Source organism: Rhododendron vialii, chromosome 11a (assembly GCF_030253575.1).
Source record: "Rhododendron vialii isolate Sample 1 chromosome 11a, ASM3025357v1".
NCBI classification, from domain to species: Eukaryota; Viridiplantae; Streptophyta; class Magnoliopsida; order Ericales; family Ericaceae; genus Rhododendron; species Rhododendron vialii.
In genome coordinates this window covers 31486704-31512721 of record NC_080567.1, presented here as the reverse complement: position 1 = coordinate 31512721, position 26018 = coordinate 31486704, and the positions used below count along the sequence as shown (strand labels likewise).

At 38.3% G+C, this 26018-nt stretch overlaps 2 protein-coding genes across 4 annotated transcripts; both read left to right on the top strand.

Moving 5' to 3' along the window:
- Nucleotides 1-3091: 3091 nt before the first annotated feature.
- LOC131308900 (receptor protein kinase CLAVATA1-like) lies at nucleotides 3092-8765 on the top strand. Its single transcript, XM_058335944.1, has 3 exons — nucleotides 3092-3253; nucleotides 4377-5623; nucleotides 6348-8765. Exon 3 carries the CDS (start codon nucleotides 6593-6595, stop codon nucleotides 8603-8605), a length of 2013 nt encoding a protein of 670 aa, XP_058191927.1. The 5' UTR covers nucleotides 3092-3253; nucleotides 4377-5623; nucleotides 6348-6592; the 3' UTR covers nucleotides 8606-8765.
- Nucleotides 8766-12181: 3416 nt separating this feature from the next.
- On the top strand, nucleotides 12182-25999 carry LOC131308899 (uncharacterized). 3 transcript variants are annotated; one of them, XR_009194596.1, is made up of 6 exons: nucleotides 12182-13088; nucleotides 21943-22081; nucleotides 22154-23284; nucleotides 23735-24163; nucleotides 25225-25304; nucleotides 25702-25999. XR_009194596.1 is itself a non-coding variant. In XM_058335942.1 (6 exons), the coding sequence occupies exons 1-5, from the start codon at nucleotides 12277-12279 to the stop codon at nucleotides 25276-25278; spliced, it is 2340 nt and encodes a 779-aa protein (XP_058191925.1). In that variant the 5' UTR covers nucleotides 12222-12276; the 3' UTR covers nucleotides 25279-25304; nucleotides 25702-25999. The 3 variants fall into 3 exon arrangements, 2 of the variants coding, with proteins under 2 accessions (XP_058191925.1, XP_058191926.1); XM_058335942.1 differs by having other exon boundaries at nucleotides 12222-13088; nucleotides 23735-23938; XM_058335943.1 differs by lacking the exon at nucleotides 25225-25304 and having other exon boundaries at nucleotides 12222-13088; nucleotides 23735-23938.
- Nucleotides 26000-26018: the final 19 nt, after the last annotated feature.

The following is a 26018-nucleotide window of genomic DNA, read 5'->3' as shown; positions in this document are numbered from 1 at the left end:
GCGGTTGGTTGTGGGGTAACTGGTGGTGTGGAGTCGATTCTAATAAAAAAAAAAGGGGGAGAGAGAGAGGGGGGAAAGGTAAAATTTGAAAATAAAAAATAGGGTTAAAGTAATTTTCAATAAATAATAAGAAAAAAAAACTTTATTGTATATTTATTTACCAATAAAAAAAGAAAGAGTTAAAAGTAATTTTTGAATGTAAAAAGTAAAAAAAAAAAAAGTTAACGCCTTCCGTTAGCTCCATCCGTTACAAACTAACGGAATTGGACGGCATGGGTCAAATTGTTAACGGAATGCTAAGTTTAGGTATTTTTTTGTTAATAGTGAAAGTTTAGGTGTTTTTTTGCGAGTTGTTATAAAGTTCAGGAGTTTTTTTGAAATTTTCCCTATATGGTATACAAAGTAAAGTAGAATAGTGTTACGGTGTCTTCAATCCATGAGGCCCCGTTTCAAAACTCAAAAAAAATTCTTATTTTTTAAGAAGATCATTTCAAGCTAAAAAGTTATGGACTTATTGAAATCTAATAATATGTAATGGATATGGATTTTGTTTGAAAGATCTTGATGAAATCTTTTATACGATGCAAAAAAATTGAAAAATTATTTTTCATTTACATTATTTTTGAGTTTGAAAATGTGAAATAAGCTGCTTATTTTTTAAGAAGGTTTCTGAAACGGGGCCTATAACCTTCCGTAATTTTTGACATAACTTCACAATTATGAGCATAACTAAAACCCATTACAAGCATAACAGAACCCAAACAAGGTATAATCAAGAAATATCCAAAAAATCAACCAAGGCATAACCAAACCCAACCAAGGCATAACAAACAAGTTATGTCTTGCTATGGTTCTGTTATGCTCATAATGATTTTGGTTATGCTCATAATGGGTTTTGGTTATACTCATAATGGTTTTGTTATGCCAAAAGTTACGGTATCCCCAAAATGGCCGGGGACACCGAAGTCATTCCCTTTTATATTAGGTCATAACACTTTTTTTTTTTAAAAAGCATAACAAATCATTCGAAGGCATAATACAACCACTCGAAGGCATAACACTTTTTAAAAATGACATAACATAATAACTCGAAGGCATAACAAAAAACTTTTGAAAGGCATAACCAATGTATTATAATGTCCCATTTTGACCGGTAGACACCATACCATTTCCCCACAAAGTATGATACTGGAAGTAAAGGGATGATGCTATGGTGTCCCTGGTCATTTTGGAGACACCGTAATTTTTGGCATAACTTCACCATTATGAGCATAACTAAAATCCGTTATAAGCATAACCGAACCCAAACAAGGTATAACCAAGGAATATCCAAAAAACCAACCAATGCATAACCAAACTCAACCAATGCATAGCAAATAAGTTATGCTTTGCTATAGTTCTGTTATGCTCATAATGGGTTTTGGTTATACTCATAATGTTTTTGTTATGCCAAAAGTTACGGTGTCCCCAAAATGACCGGGGACACCGAAGTCATTCCCGAAGTAAAGAAGATGTGTCATCATCATATAAAAAAGGGATGATGCTATGATGTCCCCGGTCATTTTGGAGACACCATAATTTTTTACATAACTTTATCATTATGAGCATAACTTAAAGGATGATGCCATGGTGTCCCCGGTCATTTTGGGGACACCGTAATTTTTGGCATAACTTTACCATTATGAGTATAACTAAAACCCATTACAAACATAACAGAACCCAAACAAGGCATAACTAAGGAATATCCAAAAAATCAACCAAGGCATAACCAAACCCTACTAAGGCATAACAAACAAGTTATGCCTTACTGTGGTTTTGGTTATGCTTTGTTATGGTTCTATTATGCTTGTAATGGATTTTAGTTATACTCATAATGACTTTGTTATGCTAAAAGTTACGGTGTCCCCAAAATGACCGGGGACACCGAAGTCATTCCCTAACTTAAACTCATTACAAGCATAACCGAACCCAAATAAGGTATAACCAAGGAATATCCAAAAAATCAACCAAGGCATAACCAAACCCAACCAAGGCATAACAAACAAGTTGTGTTTTGCTATGGTTCTGTTATGCTCATAATAGTTTTGATTATGCTCATAATAAGTTTTGGTTATACTCATAATGGTTTTGTTATGTCAAAAGTTATGGTGTCCCCAAAATGACCGGGGACACCGAAGTCATTCCCATAAAAAAGAGCTTATAATAACACGAAGTAAATCAGACCTTTTAAAATATGGAAAACATGTCTTGATTACACCAATTGCATATCAATTCTCTAAATGGCAACAATAGTCAAGCTTTAGGCTTCATTTATTTGGGCGTAAAATATTTTTTTTGGTAAAATGTTTTACTTATTTTTCGGTGTTTAGTTATAAAAAATAGGAAAACATATTACATGTAAAACATTTTTTCATTAATTGGATGAAAATGATTTACCCTTAAATCTTCCGTTAGTTATTTTTGGCCCGCTGCCTTCTACTGCAATTTTCACTGCTCAATTTCCTTGTTTGTCAATCCTAACCCACGATCAATTCCAATATTCGCAAATCTCTTCACCGTTTAAATCTTCCTCTCTCTATACACTATTTTGTCGATCTCTGAAAATATTTTTCAAGTGTCAATCAAACACCAGAAAATAAAAAGTTTGAACTTTGTTTTCTGAAAAAACACTTTACATCGAAACAACGGAGCCTTAACGTCAAATGTTTGGCCAAATAAGTATAAGAAAGCTAATAAATGTTTATTCTGCATGACTTCGTATGTTCGAATTTCACAGCGAACAAATATTCAAACCTTTGGGCCATTGTTAACTTCAAAATCCGAAATAGTCGAGATATGTGTAAACTGACCCAAATATCGATATGATTGTAAAAAAATATTACAAATAATAGTACTAGTTAAGGTTTTAAATACTGTACATGTGTACGAGTTATTCTCTCGCCCCACATTTGCACGACACATCAGATCATTCCTATTTCCCCTGAAACTAGCGGCAAAATGGTTCTTGCAACTCCACCGAAAACTTTAGATTGTTGAGGGACTCAATATGTTAAATTGGAAGTCTATTAGCTAAATAAAGTAAATTCGGAAAGTTCAAGGGAAGAAAAGCGAAATTAAAGCCAGTGAGAAAGAGTGGCCTTAAGTTTCCGGCTACATAAAATTCCGGCTTCACTCCGGTCAGCAGTGTTGCCGAATTGAAAGTGATACGTTTGGGAATTTGGGAGAAGATTGAGTACGAGGATTTATTTTCTGGGTATTTTCAAAATTTGTTTTTGCTCTTCACTGTTCATGTGTCTCACGAGGACCATTTATTTGTTGATTAAATTTGGAATATTTCTGTACTCGAAGCCATGTTGTGAGGATATTAAATGGGGGGCTTAATTGCAAGAACACCCCCTAAACTATCGCGTTTTGGCAAGTTCACCCCCTTAAGTTTAAATTCGAGTAACTTCACCCTCCAAACTACCAAATTCGAGCAACTTCACCCCCTCCCCCAGTTTCCGTGCATTTCTGTTATAAATTTGGATGGAAAGTTTCAAAATTGGGTACCAGTACCACCTAAAATTCGGTACCAGTACCAATTTGGACAGAAAATTGGGTACCAGTACCACCTAAAATTCGGTACCAGTACCAAATGTGGAAACTTTCCATCCAAATTATAACAGAAATGGACGGAAAATGGGGGAGGGGGTGAAGTTGCTCGAATTTAAATTTAAGGGGGTGAACTTGCCAAAACGCGATAGTTTAGAGGGTGTTCTTGCAATTAAGCCTAAATGGGGCTGCAAAAAGAATCAAGCTACTCAAGTTCGAGCTAGTATTTGATTGTTAAAAGCTCGTTCAAGTATTAAAGCATGATTTTTTTATTTTTAAGCTTGTTAAAGTTTTATACCAAGTTCGAATAAATTACTACTTGACTTGTTCGGGTTACGAGTCATTAAAAATTCAAATTATTTGAAATCAGCTCGTGTTAGGCTTGATGAAAGTTCGCTTGAGATCGGTTGTCTCAAAAATAAGCTAAGCTTGAATATATATTTTAAAGCTCGTTAAACTTTAAAGTTTAAAACCAAACCAAGCTTGATGAACAAACTGCTTGTTCATATTTATGGAATTGGTGCTTCAGAAATCCATATTAATACTATTTTGAGTGTTGGCCGTTGGCTACCGAGGATACATCAATTAATGCATGGAGCTTTTCTCTGTGGGGTGAGAGAGGCTGCTAACATTTTCAGAGTTGCTTAGAGGAGCTTATTGGTTCTGGTAGAAAAACCAAATTACTAATTGGGAAAGTGATTTATTTGAGACCCCTCACCTTAGATTTGGTAGCTTCTTTTGTTTTTCAGTCCCAGGTAAAATGATTTCGAATCGTTTTCTTTCAGGTTTTGTTCTTGTGCCAGAGGTACAAGAGTAGTGGTAAGTTAGTTAGAAACTACTAGCGGTTTTGATGTTGCTTTATCAGCTGATGCAGCTCGAATCAAGACCTCACATTGCAAAGTGGTATTCCACGACCATTGTGCAAACTGCCTTGGCCAGCTAGTTCTTTAGTTCAAGTAGTGTTGAAGGTTGATAAATTGGGTTCTGGTTGTCTTCATCTTGTACGGCTATGTCGGCTAGTTCCAAAGGAAGCATGTCATCTAGCTGTGGGAGGCATTTTAGTGCATGTTTGATGGTGCTGTGCATGGCTTTCAGTGAAGAGGTTTCTAAATAGGAAAAAGCTTTGGTGGGAGGCTGGAAGCCTTGACAAGTATAAAGGGCTTTTGTCATCTCAAAGTTTTGTTTTGCAGCCAAAAATAAATCAAAGGGCCTTTGATATCTGAAAATGGGTTTTCTGGTTCGTTGGTGCCTTTTTAGTTATCACCCAATCTTCTGTTACAAAAAATTTCAGGTGGTTTCTTGTCTCCGGGACTTGAAGAAATAATGTGAACTTAATCTAGATTGGCTTTTGCCTTATGTAAGAAATCCTCCATGTGGAAAGTTACTCAATTTTTTGCAGTGTCGTAATTTGTTCATTTTCAAGGATATGTAGGTTTATTGTATATACCTGGGAGGATATTGTTGCCTTTGCTTGGAAGCTAGAATTGAGTTTATATTGCCGTCCAGAGTGAAAATCGGACAAGAAATTCAAGTTATTTGACTTATAAAACCAGTCTCCTGTTTTCTGCATCAATAGTTGAGATTGGTAACACACTAAAACTTGTCATTTTGTTAGTCCCCAACCAATCTTGTAAGATGCATTATGTTGCATACTGCTTGTTCGCTTGCTGTTTTTATTCCAATTTCTTTCCATCATAGTTGATTCACAAATAGGGATTTAAGCTATTGATCCATCTTTTTTGTAGTGGACTATATTGAAATGGATTATATTATTCATCGTCCGTTGAGTAGCCAATGGTTTTGACCTTTTTCCAGAGGTTAAGGGAAGACACGCATTTTATGGGAACTGCTTTGTTTTCTTATTGAATGGTGTAATGAGCACAGATACTCCATGTGAGGAGGGGCCAATTCTGCGGAAGGAGGGATCACATTCTTCTGGAACTTATACCTTTATTCCACGGCTGAAAATAAAAGTTGGCCGAAGTCTCAACTTGTCTAAATGCACCATTCAGTGGATTCCATTGATTGACGGGTATGTGTCGTATAGTTTGTGCTGTTTTTCATGGATTTAGAACTGCATTGCAGTAACTGTTGATCCAGTAGTGGGAATTAATGTGCAAAGTTGCATCTTCCTCTGTTGAAAAACAACACAATTTAGAAGTAACTGGCACTCTACCTAGTGATATAGAAAACAAGACTGTGTCATCAAATTTTAGGAGTAACATACAGCTCATTTAAGGTACATCGAAGATTTTACACCGAGTCACACCTCAAAATTGACTGGTTTTCAAGACTGTCCAGAGTTTTTTGAAAACTGGTTTAGCATCCAAAGATTTGATCAGACCAAAGAGCACAAAACTACTTAGAAGGAGTCAGCCTTCAAACCATTTCTTGTTCAAGCCAAGTTTGGTGTATTTTGCTTCAAGCTTCCGTATATGTGGTCAAGCATAGGGTTCTTCTTTCAGGATAAATGCCTGCCCGCCATGATCAAGAAAGTAGCAGTCTTTATTCCCAGTCACTCAGCTTACAATTCTGATTCCACTAGCTGGTTGGGTAAGAATAAGATTCTAGCCTTCAATTGTGCCTTTTACTAACGTGGATTAACCTTATAGAGAAAGTGAACAAGTTCTCATCTTTTGGTTTTCAGAGGGATATATACTAAACAAAGCCAACTACGTTCCATGACACTGACATCGAAGTAACCAAAGTGACATAGTGGCTTTGCTACCCTCTCCTCTCTTTTTTTTATCACTCAGGTGTTCGGGCCAGCTTTCTCGCATCTCGACTAATCCTAGGGCCCAATCCCACCGCCCAGTTGCGGGGAGCCCATTTGAAGCCAGAGCAAAGCTCCGCATGGTCGGTTCCGATGTACCAAAAAAGAAGAAGCTACGTATGGTCTCCTTTTGCTCTCCCTCTTTTTTGTTTATTCCTTTTGTTTTGAACTCCCAAGACTACAATATATTAGTGCTCATCTGAATCTAGTTGTAAAAAAAACACCAAGATGAAGATGTCTTTTAGTTATTTCTTGCTCCTTTCTATCTTCATCCTCTTTGTTTCAGTCTCCCATTCTCTTTCTGACCTGGAAGTGCTTTTGAAGCTCAAGTCCTCCATGGTGGGACCATCGGGATCAGGACTCGAAGACTGGAACCACTCCTCCCCTCCTTCTGCCCATTGTTCGTTCTCCGGAGTAACTTGCGACGACTACTCGCAAGTAACATCTATCAGCATCTCGTTTGTCCCTCTATCCGGTTCAATTCCACCGGAGATAGGCCACTTGAAAAACCTCATCAGTCTCACTCTTTCTGCTACCAATCTCACTGGTGAGCTTCCTCTGGAAATGTCGAATCTTACCTCCATCAAGTTCATTAACATATCTTCCAACAACTTCAGTGGTACCATCCATAGAAGCATGATAGCTAAACTGACAGAGCTCGAGGTTTTCAATGTGTACAATAACAACCTTTCCGGAAAACTTCCAACAGAGTTTGTAAAGCTGAAGGGGCTCAAAACTCTTCATCTTGGTGGGAATTACTTCTCTGGGGAAATTCCAAAGGTTTACTCTGAGCTCCAGAGCCTTGAGAGTTTAGGTTTACAGGGAAATGGACTTACTGGAAAGATTCCAGGGAGTTTGTGCCGTTTGTTAAACCTTACAGAACTCCATCTTGGGTACTTCAATTCTTTTGAAGGAGGGATTCCGCCTGAGTTTGGATTACTGAGCTCGCTCATAATACTAGATATGGCTAGTTGTAACCTATCAGGTGAAATTCCAAAAACTCTGGGTAATTTAAAGATGTTAGAACAACTCTATCTCCAAACGAATCAGCTCGGGGGTCAAATACCTTCTGAACTCTCTGGTTTGATCAGTTTGGAGTCTCTAGACCTCTCAGTTAATGAACTCAGTGGCCATTTACCGGAGAGTTTGTCAGAACTGAAGAACCTTATCTTGCTTAATCTTTTTGTAAACCATTTTCATGGTCCCGTTCCGTCCTTCATTGGCGATCTTCCCAATCTAGAGGTATTACAGATATGGGGAAACAATTTTACCTCAGAACTGCCAGAAAATCTTGGCCTAAAAGGAAACTTGCAACTGCTTGATGTTACTGGCAACAAACTCACTGGAAAAATTCCTTGCCATTTGTGCAGAGGAGGGAAATTGCGGATGTTAATACTGATGGAAAACTACTTTTCCGGATCCATTCCTGAAGAAATTGGAGAGTGTGAATCGCTTGTTAGGGTGAGACTGATGAAGAATTTGTTAAATGGAACAATTCCTTCTAGGCTCCTCAGCTTGCCATTGTTAAACTTTCTTGAACTCAACGACAACCACTTCACCGGAGAACTTCCACCTCAAATGTCAGCAAAAAAGCTTGATACCTTCGCACTGTCTAACAATTCCATCGCCGGTAAAATCCCTCCTGCGATCGGAAATCTGGTTAGCTTGACGTCTTTATCTCTGGAAACGAACAGACTTTTTGGTGAGCTTCCGGTGGAAATCTCCAATCTAAAGAAGCTTTCGAAGCTGGACATAAGTGGCAACAACATTAGTGGTCGCGTTCCAACTTCAATTGTTGATTGTCCTGAACTGACTTCAATTGATTTGAGCAAAAACAGTTTGGATGGTGAAATTCCAATAGGAATCTCAAAGCTGAGGAAACTGACTTTTCTCGACTTGTCAAGGAACCATCTGAGTGGTCCAATACCGGAGGAAATGGGGTCGATGATTAGTTTGACAATCTTAGACCTTTCTTATAACAACTTTTCAGGAAGACTACCTAGTGGTAATCAGTTTGAGTACTTTAGTAACATATCTTTCGCCGGGAATGCCAATCTATGTTTGCCTCACAATCTGTCTTGCCCTTCAACACAAGAGAGCATTCCCAGAAGGCATTCAAGATCGTCTAGGACAACAAAGATTGTTCTCATTACTGTGATCGTACTCGTAACGTTTGCGTTGCTGTTAGTTGTTAGATGTGTGGTTTTCTCCAGAAAGCGAAGGGCTCAAAATCGCAGTTGAAGAATGTGATATCTACTAGTAGCTCAGTCTCAAAGCTATTTCAAACACATTAGGTGGCATTTTATTAGAGTTATGTCGATAATTGTTGATTAGTGATAAGTGCCGAAATGCACACCTGTCCAACTTGCATTTCTTATATCTACTTCCCTTGTTACTTCTGGTACATTAAGTCATTTTCTTGATCGTAGGTCGACTAAGCCAATCGCAAAAAGTTTGACATTGTTTTGAAAACTTTGAAAGTCTCAAAGGAATGTCAAACATGGATTCCCAATGGGAGCCAAATGGAAAAAAAGAGTGATCTAGGAAATTCGGCCAAGTGCGCCGGGGGTGCATGCGAATTGCTCTAAGGCGCATTACATCATTAGAGAAACTTGGATGTGCTGGGGGGGGGGGGGGGGGGGGGGGGGGGGGGGGGGGGGGTGGGCATAGGAATTGCGCCTGAGGTGCATTACAGCAGTAGAGAAAACTTGGATTTGCTCAGGGCGCAGTTTAAATGCGCCTGAGGCACATTACACCAGTAAAGAGATTCTGAATGCGCCCGGGCGCACAAGGATTGCTGAGGGGCATATATGCAACTCAACAAAATTTTCTGATTCCATTTCTTAAAGAGTTTTTCAGCCTCAATTGGATGGATATATACCTCTAATGATTATTATGGTGGTTCAAGGTTTGGAGATGCCAATGGATTGAATAAGAAGGAAATCTTGAAGGTTTTCCATGGAGATTTTATCGAGAGCTTTGAATCTTATATCCTCCATGAGCAGCTAACCATCTCCTTAGGGATTAGATGAAACCCTAGCAAGTACTAACATTTAATTTTGTATTTCCATATTTGTTGATTGGCCGACTATTGTACAAAGTTTTAGGCTTCTGATCTATGGAATGATCGATTTTCCTTGTCTGTGATTGATTTTTATTACAATTACACGGTTATGCAATGGTTTTCTTTGTAATTGCAATCGAAAAGTGAGATAGGCAATGCTTAGAGAAGGCAGATCGTTGTAGATTACATCGAAAGACATCCGTGCTATTCGGAGATGGGCTATGCCAGTTTTTGATTCCATCAATCTACTTGGCGATACTGCTAGGGTTTATAGCTGCGCAGGTCAATGTTAAGTCGATTCATTAAATCTTGAGACTTGAGCCATACCATAGTTGTGAGCTAGGGTGGATTTGAAACCCTAATATCTTTTCCTATATGTTGATTACCTCTTTAACATAGCTTTTCATTCACTTGGTTAATTTTAGAGAATCGACACTCCAATTGATTTCTCTCGAATTTAGCTAAGAATCGATTTCGGAATATCACAACTTAGCCTATTGTTCCCCATACGTAGTAGGATACCCTTACCTCTTTTGTGTGTAGGGTGGTTTTGTTTCCGATTTTGGAGTACGCTTTTGTTCACCCGTACCCGTAGGGCAGCAGTGGCAATCTTAACCCCAACCCGATTAGCATAGTGATTTTGTTTTTCAACGAATTAACTTACCCAAAAACATTGCTTCATGGCTACTATCTACTTGTTCTGTATGAATAAGAGCTCCAATAGATGGAAGATCAACGAAGAAAGTGATCAAAATCAACCCAGTACCAACAGAAAAATGTTAAACAGCGTTTTGTATTAGTACGTCGGTTGTTTTGTTTGGAAATATACTTGCATTCTCGTAATTGGTTCTTCGTTTTGCCACGTAACTAATGAGATAAAACGACAAAAACGACGACGAGGACAACATATGTCATTGCATTTTGGTGCAAGTAAAAGGAAAACAAAACTCATAGTCCACTTATCAACTCGACGGGAAAACGAATTTCCGATCAAATTCTTCCATGAACATGTTTTGTGCAACACAATCCAGTCACAGGAACAATTCTGTTTGGTATTTACTTTTACTTCATGTCTCCATATGGCGTTGAAAATCATTTCATAATGTTTTGGGTGTCGGGGTTTTATTGTTGGGCCTAATCCCCTTGTATTCATGCTTTTAGGACTTTTTTGGTGTTTGAGCTGCGTCCTATTTGGTCTTCATTTGTTTTATCTGGGCTTGTGGCCTTTAGGTGTTGGGCTTCAGCCTTTGGGGGTTTCTCTTTGATTGACATCTTACCAATCAAAGATCTGGGTCTCAGATGGGCCCTTGTTGCCTTTATCCTTGCTCCTTGCTCCTTGTTTGTATCCATTTCAAAGGTTAATAAAAAAAAAATATTGATGTTAAAAAAAAAAAAGAAAATCATTTCATACTTGTAATTCCTCAACCACGGATTTATTAACAGCCCCGCATAGAAAAATCGTTTCAGGGGAGGATTGGCCGCTTATAAATAAACTTTAATCATAGAAGAATAAAATTCTACAGTACTTATAGGGAAACCATTATTTATACATAGAAAAATGCGAAATCCAGGGGAAAAAAACACCTTAGGAAAGTAAATTAATCCATTTAATGTTTATTTCATGTCATTGTGAATGCAAGTTATGGTGCACAATCACTCGGGATAAGACCGCAATCACTCGGGATGAATGCAATAATGTCACATTCGACATATACTTTTTAGGAAATTATTAGATTAAAACTGGTCAACAAAAAATGAAAATGTGTTCTTGTCAAAAAGAAAACTTTCCAAAAAATGTGAATGTTAAACGTAATGATAACTTAAAAAGGAAAAAAGAAATCCCAGGAGATAATTGTTTTGTTTTAGTTTGTCCCAACTAGGAATAGAAGAAATAAAAATAATATGAATCACATAAAGAAATCATACATTAAGAACGATTAAAAAGGACTTATTCTGAATCCTCCTATTTTTTAATTTCTACCACTTTTTTTTTTTAAGTTGGTCTAAGTACTTTTTAATGTTTCTTTCCTCAAATCAGAAAAGAATAAAGAAACATGATTATACAAATCAGAAATTAAAAAAATACTCAAGAGACTTTTAGAGTTGGTCAAACATTATTTTTTTTTCAGACATTTCAGAAAAGCAGATTCGACTATACATAATGCTTGGGATTTGGGAAATCTTTTTTTAAAAGGTAAATGTTTAAGACATCCTAAATAGATTTTGGAAATCTTTTTTAAAAAGGTAAATATTTAAGACATTCTAAATGGATTTGGGAAATCCTATTACTATACGAAATAATTTCAGCACATCTTTTTCTCCATTGGCACTTGCCTTTATCCGCACGAAATTATCAAATTATCCTCCATATAAAAATGACAGTGAGAAATAATGATAAGGTAGTTTAATAACTTTACATGAATAAAAAGATTTGTGTGGATGCGTCTAGCGGCCACTCTTCAATTACTTTTCTTTCATATATATATATATATATATATATATATATATAGGACTCATTTCACAATTAAATATATAGAGCCGAGGAAAATGGGAACAATTCTAAGATGAGATTCGAGTCGTCAAATTGATCCAAGGGCCGAAATTGTGCATAACAGGACCCTGAGTTCGGAGAAACACACATGTGAGAGAAGTAGTCGAGTAGTAATCGGTCGAGTGTACGTAGCGTTGCATTTTTTTTTTGTAAAAAATATTTCTACGTGTCACCTTTTCCAGACTCCAGACAGGAAAAGCATCTGTAAAACTCCTGCCATCTCTCCCTCCTCCCCCTCTTCACTCTCTCCCCTCTTCGCCACTTAGTTCTCTCAGTCTCTCTCTCTCTCTACTAGAAATGGTGACGGTGCCCGCCACCACCAAGCCGCCACTACCACCAGGTGGGCCCAAGCCGGAATCCCTCTCTCACATCGACATAACCAAACTCTCCCAATCCGAGCTCCACGCCCTCTCCCTATGCTCCGACTTCGCCCTCGACCTCCGCCGCCCAAACGACGCCATCGCCCCCCAAATCAACCCCTCCATCTTCAACGAGAGCGCCGGCAGCCGCCGCCAGACCTACTCCCGCCACCACCACCACCACCACCACTCCTCCGCCGGCCTGCGCCACCGCCTCCCCTCCAACCCTAGACCCCTCCCCTCCTCTCTCTCCCCGAACGACCCTGAACGCGCCGAGAACACAACCATCGTCAATTTCCTCAAACACCTCATCACCGGCGGCAGCGAAACCGAATTGCCGCCGCCGCAACCGGTCGTTTGCGCCGGGGACATGCAAATGGTGGTCTCTCAAGGGCCGAGGAAGCGGAAGAGAGAGAGGAATCCTAGTAATAATCCGGTGGCGGTACCGGTTGCGAACACTCAGTTGGAGATTGTGAATAAGAATGGGGTGGTGGTTGATTTCAAGGCCTTGGAGAATGGGGATGAATTGTATGCAGGGGAGTTCAGGAGGAGGACTGTGGGGTTGGAGAGTGAAGAGCAGTTTCTAGGGGTTTTGGGGGGTTTAGAAGGGCAGTGGGGGAGCAGGAGAAAGAAGCGGAGGATTGTTAGTGCTTGTGAGTTTGGTGACTGGTTGCCCGTTGGTTGGAGGCTTTTGCTGGCACTGAAGAGGAAAGACGGCCGCGTGTCGGTTTACTGCCGCCGATACATAAGGTGGTTTTCTCTTGATATTTAGCATTTGTTGCTCTCAATTGTGTATGCGTTTATATGGAATGTTGTCGAGATCTTACAATTCATGATATGGGTTGGTCTTCTCTTGATATTTGGCATTTGTTGCTCTCAATTGTGTATTCTTTTATATGTAATGTTGTCAAGATCTTACAATTCACGATATCGTATGGGTTACGATTCCATACACGTTTAAAGGTCTGGAGGTAAAATTGATGCGTATCTCTAAATATATGTTTCTTAATGTATCTTAATTCTTATGTTTAAATATCTTAAGATATCTATATGATATGATACATATGTTTTAATTTAGTATGTTTGGTGGTAATATGGACAAGGTGAGGAATCAGATGTTGGGGTGACCAATATAATTACAGCCAAGAAAAAAGAGTTACTTCTAAAACAAATGGTATTTCATACAAAAGCATTATGAAACTTATTAAGTTGTCAGAATTGAAGGTATTGTTTAATGTGAAAATAAGTGAAGTCATGCCATATTTTAGAGAATACTCTCAAAAGAGAGAGGCAACAAGAGGAATTCTACAAAACACAGGGACCATTTTATGTTGTATATTATAGAAATCTGCAAAAATATTGGGGTAGTATAGGAATTACAAGAAACTTGAGGGTGACCAAGGCAACCCTTGGCCCCCCTTTTGCTTCTTCCTTGAGTAGTAAAATGTAAAGTATCTCTAAATGTCTCTTATGTTTATGCAAATATTCTTGGGATATCCACGTGATTCATGATGCAATAGATGATACTTTTTCTTATTAGAACATGCTATATATTTTGTGCATTTGTTGCTCTTGATATATACACATTTACACGCTTACATTCACGGCATATACACTGATATTTTGTATAATCTATTTGATTTGATTATTTGGTTGTCAGGTTATTCTGAAACGATTGTGCATTTGTAGACTAATATGTGTCTTGGTTTCTCATCAATATAAGTCGGTTTGATATATGGGGCACGTCATCGGGAGTTTGTTGCTTGAATATTAGGTGGACAACTCCGAGTTGGATACGACCAATCATGGTTTGGTGTATGGAAATAATTTGAGATTGTTGAAGTATATGCAGTGGAGTCTTTGTATATAAAGGGGTTTTGGTAATGTTTATTATTGTGCTCACTGTTCTATTGAGACTTGAGAGTATACGCTTATTTCGAGTAGTTGCTTTTGTTAGTTTGTTTGAATTTCATGATGATGTGGTACTATGGATTTCAAGTGAGTAGGGTACATTTAAGCTGATATGCTGTCAACGGACGCTCCTGATACGACTAGGCAATGTCCTCACACATTGAATAATGTTTTCCCTTTTTGCTAGCCAGACTCACATGGATTGAGTTCTCCATTAAAGGACCCCATGTTTCACTTAAAAGGACTTGGTGTGCATACTTCACCAAGCGATGGGAGACGTGATATCCTTGTATGAGTTGTATCGTGACCACATGGGAAGGCTAACCCAACAATTGCCCCCTTGTCCACATTTTCGTCATCTGAGGATGATTGGTGTTCAGCTTCTTAACATCTGTCGATTCAAACATATTCTAGTACAATTTAATACATCAGGTAGAACACTAATGCAAGATTCTGGATTATCCTGCTCCATGTGGTTATTAAGGAATCTCGCGCACGATTATACAATCCAATGTATTTTTCTTTTAGAGCTTGTCCCATATTTGTAAATGATGAATTATCACTTCCAAAATTAGTATATACGAGTCTGGGCGGCCTCTCCACTCATTGGCAATTAATTTTGGTTTGAATGCTCTAATAGAATGTAAGAGCTAGGATTTTTTCAGATGCTTTTTGACAAGGCTCCATTGGTTGATTGCCTCTTATTTGCGCCTTAAGTACAGAATGTTGTCTTTCCAAAGTAATGGATTCTATGGTTACCTCTTCATGCGGAAGCCGGGGTCACAGTGTCTTCCAAAAGTAGGACACTCCTTTGCTCGAAGGGTTATTAAATTAAGAAGGGCAGCCTCAGATGCAAATGAAAAGATGGCCAAGGCAGTCAATTACGTCTCTCCTAGAAGTTGTTAGCTACCTCTCATTTTGTTTTGGCATTCTTCTTATTCATAGATCATTTGTGGCACGAGGAAAGAGAATAGCCACGAAGGGCATAGTAGCAGCACATCTTCTTGAACAACTGAGAAGTCTTTGACAAAGTGGCGACGGGAAGAGATTATACCATGAGCTAGTAACATTCGAGATTATGCACGAAAGAGCTTGGGGAAAGTAAGTCGAAGTCCAAACCGGCTGATCTTTTCAGCGGATGAGTTATGTTTAGGGGTTAAATGCCACTTGAACCTAGACCTAGCTGGTTATGGCTAAATGCGTAAAAGGCATAGCAGTTGACTGAACAAGGAGTAAAACTGTTTCGGTGCAAAAATGCAGATACTAATATTAAAGCAGCCCAAGCGTGATAATCAATATTCAATTGATTGGTCTTATGTTATGAACAAAATAAAATGTCGTGTCGGGATATCTTATCTGTCTCCCTAGGTAAATGGATATCTCTGGAAAAGATTTCAAGCTCGATTGTTTTTTCCCTTTTCCACTCAAACTAACCCACCTACTTGGCTTTTCGTATTTAAAGTAATTTGTGTGTCTACTCCAGCTGATTCTATTATAGGGAAATGATATTGGCACTCCAAAAATTAATGCAGGCACTCCAAAATCAGTGTAATTCCAAAGCCATTTTCTTTTGTTTTTGGAGTACCTGCATCAATTTTTGGAGTGCCAATATCATTTCCCCTATTATATTGTGCCATTATGGAAGAGGATTCAGCTAAGAGATGCACTTCCTTACGTATGGGAAAAAAAAAAGGTATCGTGAAATGCTTGGGGATAACGCTACCCTTCTTGACCTTACCTTTATTCTACTCTCCAAGCTCACTGCTCGACCAAACCCTGTGGTCTTTCCATCCACCAACATAAGATAAGGTCCCAAAACGTGAAATCTCAGTGAGCTTGATGACGACTTCCTTTTTGTGGGAGTAGACGTGCGGATGAAGAATTCATTTAAAGGTGGGCATGCGCACGAGAGGATTCTCACTTGAATGGATTTCATTCCACCAAGGTCTCTTTGTTAGTTGGGAAAAGAGTCCACACGAAACCAGTTTTTGGTGGAATGTGTCAAGATAGAGTTGGATTTTATTAGATAGTGGTTGGTTGGTAAACAAGGATCCCCTTGTTTCAAAGAGATATGGACGAGTTATTCATATTTCATTTGATGGTCAGAGGCAAATTGAAAGCTAAGCAGTTGTAGTTCTGCAGATTCCTCGCGGGGAAATGGAGATGTCTCATACATTATCAATAATATGTGGGAGTCTCGATGTAATTTCATTAGAGTCATTTGGTTTGAATTCTACATGAAGAGCATAACTGACCAGGACCTTTTATCATGACTTATGCTCGTTGAAGACCTTGATCCACTACTGTACGAATAGCATTTCCCACTGTGTTTGAGTAGCATAGGAGGTTCTTCTTCTTTTACCCCTAAATCCAAAAGCATTGGAAGAGGACCAAGAAACCACTCGGCCTTTTACATATGAAGCACTCATAATGGTATTCTTGAAGGAGCCGTGGTGGCAAAGAGATCAAGATAAAATTCCATATCCAACATATCCTTAATTTCATTAGAGACTCGCGAGGAGCTGTATGAGGTGATAATCCCATATATGATTCTGTAATAGAGATGGCATTAATGATGTTATGGCTATGATTATCTCACAAGTACCGTTCATGGCTTAGCCTTGAAGTGTAGGGCAAGGTTCAAACGGGGAAAGGCTTATGAAAGTTGATATCTGGGAACCAGAATCACCAGATACGGTATGATAAAATGCTTCAAGGAGTAGAAGATTATCATAGATCCCGAGATTCCTGAATAGGTCATCTTGTTTGGTTGAAAGAAATGGCGAAAAGTCACGAAGTTAGAGTTTGTCCCACATGTGGTTAATTATATCCCCCAAAACTAGTACACGAGTTTGTACTACCTCTCCACATAATTGGTTTCAAGTTGGATGGTTAATAAAGGGAAATATGGGTTCTAAGACTTAAAGTAGATGCTTTTCAAACATGGCTGGATATATTTTGGAAATTTGTTTCATAACTAGGGAATGGACTTCCTTTTTTGGGTCTCATACTTTACAAATGGAAAAGGCGGAGGAGGAAAAAAATTATCAAAATTTGTGCAACCTCTCTAAGGAAATCTTAAGTTATCTTCATCCTTACATGTGTGAAAGAGATGTGAATCCCTCCATCAATTTAAATTGGTGGAATTTGACCTTATGATTTAGCCCACTCATTTTAGACTAGATACTTGGAGATCTTTTAGTGAATCTTGGACAATAGATGCTTAGATTTGTCTTGAATGGCAATGTGAGTGTTTATTCATATGGATATATACTAGTTTGGGCACATGCAATGTAGGTGCTCCGATGGTGGTATAGCTTTGCCTAACGAAATCGTCCTCGAGCGCTAAGTGATTATTAATCATGCATAAGTTGGCTTAATTCAAAATTAAATACGTTCTTGTTAGAGCTTGTCCCACTTTGGTTAAGTATAACCTTCAAACCTTGTATATAAGCCTGAGCAACCTCTCCATTCATTGCCAATTGGTTTTGAGTTGGATGCTTTAACATTGTATCAGAACTAGGTTTTCGTGGGGTTTTCGTGGGCTTTTGGGCAAGACTTTGTTGTTGATAGTTGGTTCCCCTTTTGTTTGTCGTTGATAGTTGATTGTTGTGTATGAGTCGAATCGTTTGTTTACCTCACCACATGCGAGTCAGGGGTCACGTGCGCGGGGGAGTGTTAGAGATTGTCCCATATTGGTTAAATATGACATTCAAACCTAGTATATGAGCCTAAGTGGACTCTCCACTCATTGCCAATTGGTTTTGAGTTGGATGCTTATCAAATACTATTGATTAACGTTTAAGTAAAGAAACAGAAAGTCCATCGGCAACTATTGTTAGACCGAAGGTTATAGTACCATAAATATTAGTTTCGATAAAAGATCGAAAACACTCAGTGTCCTCAACGCCCATGAACTTTAACCCTGAAATTTTTTGGAGCTATGCAAACTTCAATTGAAAGATAAATTTGACATGCATTGATTAAGTTGTCCGTGCACTTAATGTAAGGCAAATTCAATGGTGAAGTTATATGTGTTCCATTAGTGCAATCAAGTTGTCATTTTTCACATTTTAGACTTAAAACAAGATGTTTTCAATTCTATTGAGTTTAAGATGTTTGTGATTTTACTAGATCTAATGAATTCTGAAGAGATGGCTACTATGAGATACAATTTGGGAATATGAAAAAAAAAATGCGTAGAAACCCTTGATCTCAACCATCCCACTTAAAGACTTCAGTTATGATATTCATGTCAACATATTGTGCTACTGAGGTGTTAAAAGACACATTTTACGACCATATCAACATCGACGAGTGCTTTTGCTTCGCCTGCAAGTAGTGTACTATTTTATTGTCGAAATAAGGAAGTATTCATTATTGCTCCCTAATTATTTTGGAATCAATGTTGTAGAGTCAATAAGCCTCAACACTGGTGAACCAATCCATACGGTTTATCATTCTTCCTATATGCTTTCAAGTTCCACTGAATACAACCATCATTGGGGAAAAGTACAAAAGGGACAATGGGAAGGGGACCTAATCAATACATTGGGAATAAAGGAATTTCGCCATGGGGAATATCACTTTCCTTCTTTCTCACAAATATAATTGATGGAAAGGGAGGCACGTGCATTTAGTATTCAGCAAAGTTTCATACGAACATGTTTTGGTTCAGTAAAAAGGGAATCAACGGGAAAGTTTCTTACGAACATGTTTTGGTTCACAAAAAAGGGGATCACATATTCTGTGAAACTACCCAAAAAGAAGGAAAAGAGAATGGGCGAAATCAAGTTAAAACAATCTAATTATTTTGTTGAAATTCAACACCCATTGAGTGTAAAAACGTACAAAAGGGCCTAGAGGGAAAGATATTGATGTTAATCTAATCAATACGCTCTTAATAAAGGCAATTTATTTACTGTGAGAATTCCACTTTTCTCTTTCTAATAGAAATCTTATAGATGTAGACAATGGTTGTTTGTTTGGCCAATAGGTTTCGTGGACCGTAACATGGCAATGGAAATGTTCTCATAATCGATAGCTGCCCACATACTAGTGGGCGGGGGAAACCAAACTTCCGCGATGTGGACCAACGACTACCGCAACTTATTGCGGTAAGGCGGTGAAGGGAGTTACCTTAGAGTCAATGGGCGTATGTTTAGAAATTTGACTTGCAAGACTTCAACTACGACACACAATTTTCTGTAATTGTAGTCTTTAGTCCAAACGTGTAAGACATGCATGTTTGCAATCGGCATATGAAATATGTCCGACAGTCCTAGAATTGGGTGGCTGAGCAGTCGTCCAGTGTTGCAAAACACCTATTGGTATATCATTAGATCATGATTTACCCGTATAGCATTACTGAAGATATATGCACTTTCTTGTGTGGGAACATTGGAGGATAGCTCAAAATAAACTAGTTGGGGAGTGAGTTGAGTAGAAGTTTTTTGTGCACTTTTGGTCGAAGGTGGTGTGGTTGGAAATGTGAAATTCTATCAAATATGCCTCCCTCGTAATTCAGAGAATGTTTAACATGTTTTTTTTTTTTTTTGATCGGCAATGTTTAACATGCTATTTGAATGTGCAAGGCCACGGATGTCTCTTGTTTACTCAGAAAGTGTTCACCATGTCTCAAATGTATTCGTACATGCCATCCTCGGATACTCCCTGCTGAGAGGGGAATCCTGGCAAGTTTATTGCTTGCAAGAATAAAGTGTTGTACGGAACCTATGAAGCACAGATACGGATACGGGATACGGATACGACACGATACAAATACGGCGATACGTCAAAACCTAAAAAAATAGAATACAGATACTTCGGGGATACGGCTGTATAAATTATACATTTTTATAATTATTAGTCTCCTAGGCATAAAAGTGAAGTCATAAGAAATAAAGGAGTAGTTGAATTGCTAATACCAAGCATGAAGTACATGTCAATCTCAAAAGAGTAGGAACTTATCATCCAAAAGATTAGAATTTTGTAAAAAAGAAAAAAAAATACAGGTTAGTAGGCAATAGACTAATCGGTATGCATATAATATACTTCATATATATACATATCTATGTACCAGTGTATGTATTAGATATAATTTATTATATAATGTAAACAATAGAAACCCACACCAGTAAAACAGAGAGAGAACCTTGTGATCAAAGGTTCAAGCGATCTAGGGTAGGAAAATATCGACCGGTTCATGGAATGATCTATCGATGTGCATAATTTCCTAAGTTTTATATTTTTAGTGATGCTATTATTACAATTTTTCCCTTTTAATTTGTACTTGATTCTTTAAAAAAATTCATTTTAACCCCTGCCGTATCCTAAACGTATCCTGCCGTATCCCCCATGTATCCCTCGCGTATCCGAAACGTATCCGAAATAAAAAAATATTTAATTTAAATGCAGGATACTTATTTGCCGTATCCGATACGTATCGGGGCGTATCGGGCGCGTATCCGTATCCCTCGCGTATCCGATACTCGTACGTGACTAGTTTCGGAGTATCCGTGCTTCATAGTACGGAACTATACTAAAATTAATGGCAATCACCTTTAGAATGTGTACAAGCCACCTCTTGGACCCTTGTTTTGTCTAGAGAGACTGTTATTTTCCATGTCTTTATGTCTCTTGCCTTGCCAAATTGTGGATTTTGTTACACCATGGATCTTGTTTAGCCATGTTGTGATTAAAGGACTTTGATATACTTGGGTGGTGTAAATATTTACAATGTCCAACCTTTACTTTATCCTTTGCTTGACGTTTCGTCAAATGCACTGTGATTAAAGGACTTTGTTTTACTTGGGAATTGTTTTGTTATTTGCCTTGATATGCCGATGCATTATATTTAACATGTTTTCCACTGTCTTCTTTTGTTCCAATTTTATCAGATGTCCCCCGAAGGGACTATACATTTTTTGCCTTGTGGAGATCTGGTGCACTTCTACAGTTCTACTTCAGAGTTATTGATGTGTTTTGCAAATATAATAATTACATATGTTACATTTGGAATTTTGATGTTTTGTTTAGGCACTTACTCTGGATTAAGGGTATGTGATTGAAAATATGGTTAAATTTCCTTCCTTAATACGTATATGCGTCTTTTTTAACCTAAAATTTTTATACTTTTATACTGGAACTAGCCTTATTCAAATCACGGTTTCGTGTTTTGACCTGTGGTATAATGTGTTGTACAATGAATGTTCAAGCTCACACTTTTAACTCCAGTAAGCACTTACTTCGCGGTGATGGGGATATGGCATCCTTGTATCTTGACCACATGCTGGACTATCCCAATGATTGGTTCCTGCCTTATTGAAATGTCTACATTTGTTGCCATTGCTGGTCTTAGAAACCAAAAAGTAATTCATGGTGCTGGTGGATTTTTGGATATTTTGCTTATGGAGAAGGAAAGAGAGGACAGGTGTGTATTTCAATTAGGAGTGAGTCTGAGTGACATCATGCCAGGATTTGTGTTGGAGGAGCTAATCAGCTAACGAAGTTTTGTGTCATGCTTTTCTAAGCTCTTCTTTTACAACGGGATCAGTTTCTTCAGACATTAGACTTCCTCTGATTCTTTTGATTTGCTGCAAGTATTGTTTTGCACATATTGGTAGCCATTAGTCTCACATTCTCCTTTGCTTGCTGGGCCTGAAATGTTGTTAATGTACTTGGCACTTTTCAGCCCTGATGGACAACAGTTTGCATCCTGCAAAGAAGCTTCTTCATTTTTGCAGTCATATTTCGGACTCAATGATGCAAGCCAGCAAATGGATCTGATGGGAGATGACAATCTGCAAGTCTATGTATTGGCTTCTGACGATGTAAGTAGATTATGTGTCTAGCGTTTGTTACAGTAAGATTTTTTTTGCAATAGTTAACGGGATGTGCCACAGCGCGCAGGTGTTCTTCATAAGAATCTCAAATTGGTGCCCAAGACATCTATACCTCATGTGAAGGGGATGGAATTTAACTTAATAGGGATTGACAATCTGCCTGAGGTTCAAGTACGGGATCTCTTCGAGTGTTACAAGTGCAACATGACCTTTGATGAAAAGAATCCCTATTTGAAGCACCTGATGACATTTCACCAGAGGACCACTAAGAGGTATAGACTGGGTTCATCCATTGGAGAAGGTGTAATTATTAAACAAGATGGAAAATATGAATGCCAGATTTGTCACAAGGTATTTCAGGAACGACGGAGTTACAATGGTCATGTGGGTGTCCATGTAAGAAACCATGTTAGACATTCAGAAGAATTGCCAGGTGAGGCCACCGTTCACAAGAGCGATGCGTCTCCATCTCAGGATAAGTTACCACCTAGGATCTCTAAAATGGATGCTCTGATCGAAATTGCCCAAAGTTCTATTTTAGATACTTCATCTGCCGAACAGAATGATAAAGCAAATGGTGGTTCCTCTCCTGATAGGCTGGAAGTGGCGAGTGTTCCTGAACATCATGTTGTTAATTCTGACCATGAATTGGCTTCTGATCCTAATGGACGGGAATCGGAAGATTGCACGACTAAGAGCATTCCAGATCACAGCTTTAATCAAAATTATGCCCAGTGCATAATTAGTGATAAAGAGAAGGTGAACAGTGTTGAGATTTCTCCAGAACATCAGGCTGTTATTTCTGACCATGAATTGGCTTCTGATCATAATGGACGGGAATTGGAAGATTGCATGACTAAGAATCAAGGCTTTAATGAGAATTATGTCCAGTGCATAATCAGTGAAAAACAGAAGGTGAACAGTGTTGACATTTCTCATGTTGAGAGTAATGTGATGGCAGTTTGCGCTGGTACATTTGAGCATACTGAAGGTAGTGAAGTGGAAAAACATGGAAATAGTGAGCAAGAAAGTGGTTTGAACAGCCAACTTACACCAAGTCATGTTGCAGTAACTTGGTCTTCAGATCAAACTGTCAATGAAATTGGTCTTCAGAGTGGAATTGCCGACTCTTCAATGACCATGACGCAATCATTCGACTGCTTTCCGTCATCTACCGCCCTCTCGAATAAGGTAACAATTCTAGCCCTCTGAGCCGTGCAAGTTTTTATTTGGTTGGAAAGAGTTCAAATTTCGCGTATATTTGTTTCACAATTTCAGTTGTTATTTTGGCCTTCTTTGGGCTATTTGTTCTTGTTCTTTGTGATTCTCTGAAATTTCTAGGGTCCACAAAATGTCAAAAAGAACGAAAGCATTTTGTTCTATTTGTCTTGAACTTTATATCCACAAAATTTCCAAAATGAGATGCTGTAAAGCTTAAATGGGAAATAAAGATTTGGTTTGCCTTCTCTGGTACTTCTTGTTGGCCAGATTACACCAGGTGTGGTAGACTCCTTTACAATTTACTTTTGTCTTCTATTATATGATAGTTGGGCACATCTTCCTTTTCCCCCTCATGAGATGCTTAACTGCTCTATTTTGTATCTGAGGAATTAATGGTCCTGCGGTTGTGTTCATTCACAGGGTGAGGATGAATTTGGCACCCTATATCAGAAGCTGGACAATGTAACTGGCTTTGATGAGCTGAGGTTGGAGGAAATGGAACACCTCCAATTCAGTTTTATGAATGGGCAAGAATTACCACCTTTTCCAGAGGTATCCGTGAATGTGGCAAATGATGAAATAATGGAAGAGGTTTTTAATTCTTCTGCCACATTTCAATCAGAGGTAAACATTGATTGCAGACGCCAATTTGCAGCTGTGTGTGTATGGTGCACAACAGAATTTAACTATGAGGCCTTTGAATCTGAAGCTCAATCAGATTCAGTTGGTTTTATGTGTCCATCCTGCAAAACAAAAATATCTGGGCAGCTCTCGTCCATAAATTATCGTCTGTAATCAATCTCTTGCGCTCCCCTCATTATTTAAAGCTCAAGTCGCATCAGGCTTATGGTATGAACACTTTTTGAGCCTTTTTTCTTGTAGTGAAATTGAACTTAGACTGATCTCGTATGTATAGATGGTTTATTTGATAAATAGACTGACACTATTCTCAAAAAAATTCCGACGTAGAAACACGCATTGCTAACGAGGAAATATAAAGGAGGAAATTTAAATAGGTTGAGAAGTTGCTTCTAATTTGAGGGATAATGAACCGAGTTTTGAGGTTATGTTCGTACTAGAAGCTATTTTTAATGGTTGGTTTTGCTTTTGGTTGGAGAGGCCTGAATTTGATTTTCAAATGGTCAATAACTTCTGTGGACAACTTCATTTCAATTATTGCCTGATTTGCCTTGCTAATTTATGGCTTGTACATGCAATGCAATGCATTGTTATTTGATCGGAAGATATATTAAGAGATAGTATATCTTCCAAAAGAACTTTTAGTAGCTATAAGCTAGAGTGGTGTTATCTATTATACTTAAGGCAGAAATCCTTCCCTCCGTTTTCGGACATGGTATTGTGTGCATCCAGCCCGTCAAGTAAATAAATTAGTAGAAGATACTTAAAATTTACATGTAGAAGGACAATAGTGGTAAGAATTTTACGTTTATAAGATCCTGGAATGGAAGTGGTTTCTAATTCCTAGCAAACAGTTACTTTACCCAATAGATTACTGACCCCTATGTTGGACTAGTCACTAGTTAAGAGGTATGCCCCGGGGTCAAAGTGAAGTAGTTTTGAGGATATTATCTCCAACCAGAATGCTTTATTTGTTCGGAAATATTCATGCCATGGATGAAATGAATGAAGAAAGAACCTGTAGGATTTCCAGTTCCATCAGGATAGATGTCATTTGTTACATTACATGCAGAGTTGTTTGTCTGCTGCAGACATTCCTGACACGTATTCTTTACCGCTTCCCTTATCCCATCAGACCCAACACATGAGCTTTCTTTACCGTTATGAAAAGATTCACACAACAGATTCAAAGACTAATCGTGGCCTCTTTTTTTCTGAGCTTCCTGAATGTGCTATTTCGGTCTGTAAGATGACTTTCGTATTCCTGCAAGGTTGCTCTTGGCGAAATCACAGGCGATGCAAATTTGCGCTTATTGCCTTTGTGAATGGAAAATTATTAGATCTGAAATGGGTAACTTCTGCTCTGTTGGATTCGTGTCAAATTTGTTTTCTCATTAAGATAAAACTTGGTCCCCTTGTTTCATAGTTCTGTGACCTGCACTTTGGCTCATGGCTCATGCTAACATACGAGCATTATGCAAGGGGGTTCCATGCAGTTTTTCGTGCATGTTTACATTTATATGCATGCAATTTCGTTGTGTAATTCGGCTTTATCAAAACATTTACACAATGTAAGACACTCGCTAAGTAGTCTGCCTCCCTTTATTTCGCCATCTCTTTCTTCCCTTTCCAGCAGCCCTAGAGACGTATGTATTGATACTTAACGTATGGCAAGTTAATGTTAACAATCAATTCAACTTCTGATTTCCAACATTCTTACTGCTTGTTTTTTTTTTGTACTTTTGCAGAAGAGTGCTTCGTAATACAAATAGCAACAATGAAGAGGATGCAGTAAATCTTTTGTGGAAAGTAACTGTTTTGTAGCTACAAGTCATGTATATATATAGTTATGTCTATGGTTGGGTTCATGCTGGAAGACGGAGAGATTTACCTACCTGGATTTTGTTTCATGAAATGTTTGTCTGTACATTTGCTGGCTTTTGTTTACTATGTTGATGTTTATCTATGTATGTTGAATTGTTTCATATGATCTGGTATGCTTCAATTGAGGACAACAAAGAGGTCCGTAGAGTTTAAGGATCGAAATTTCATTCTCATTAGCTTC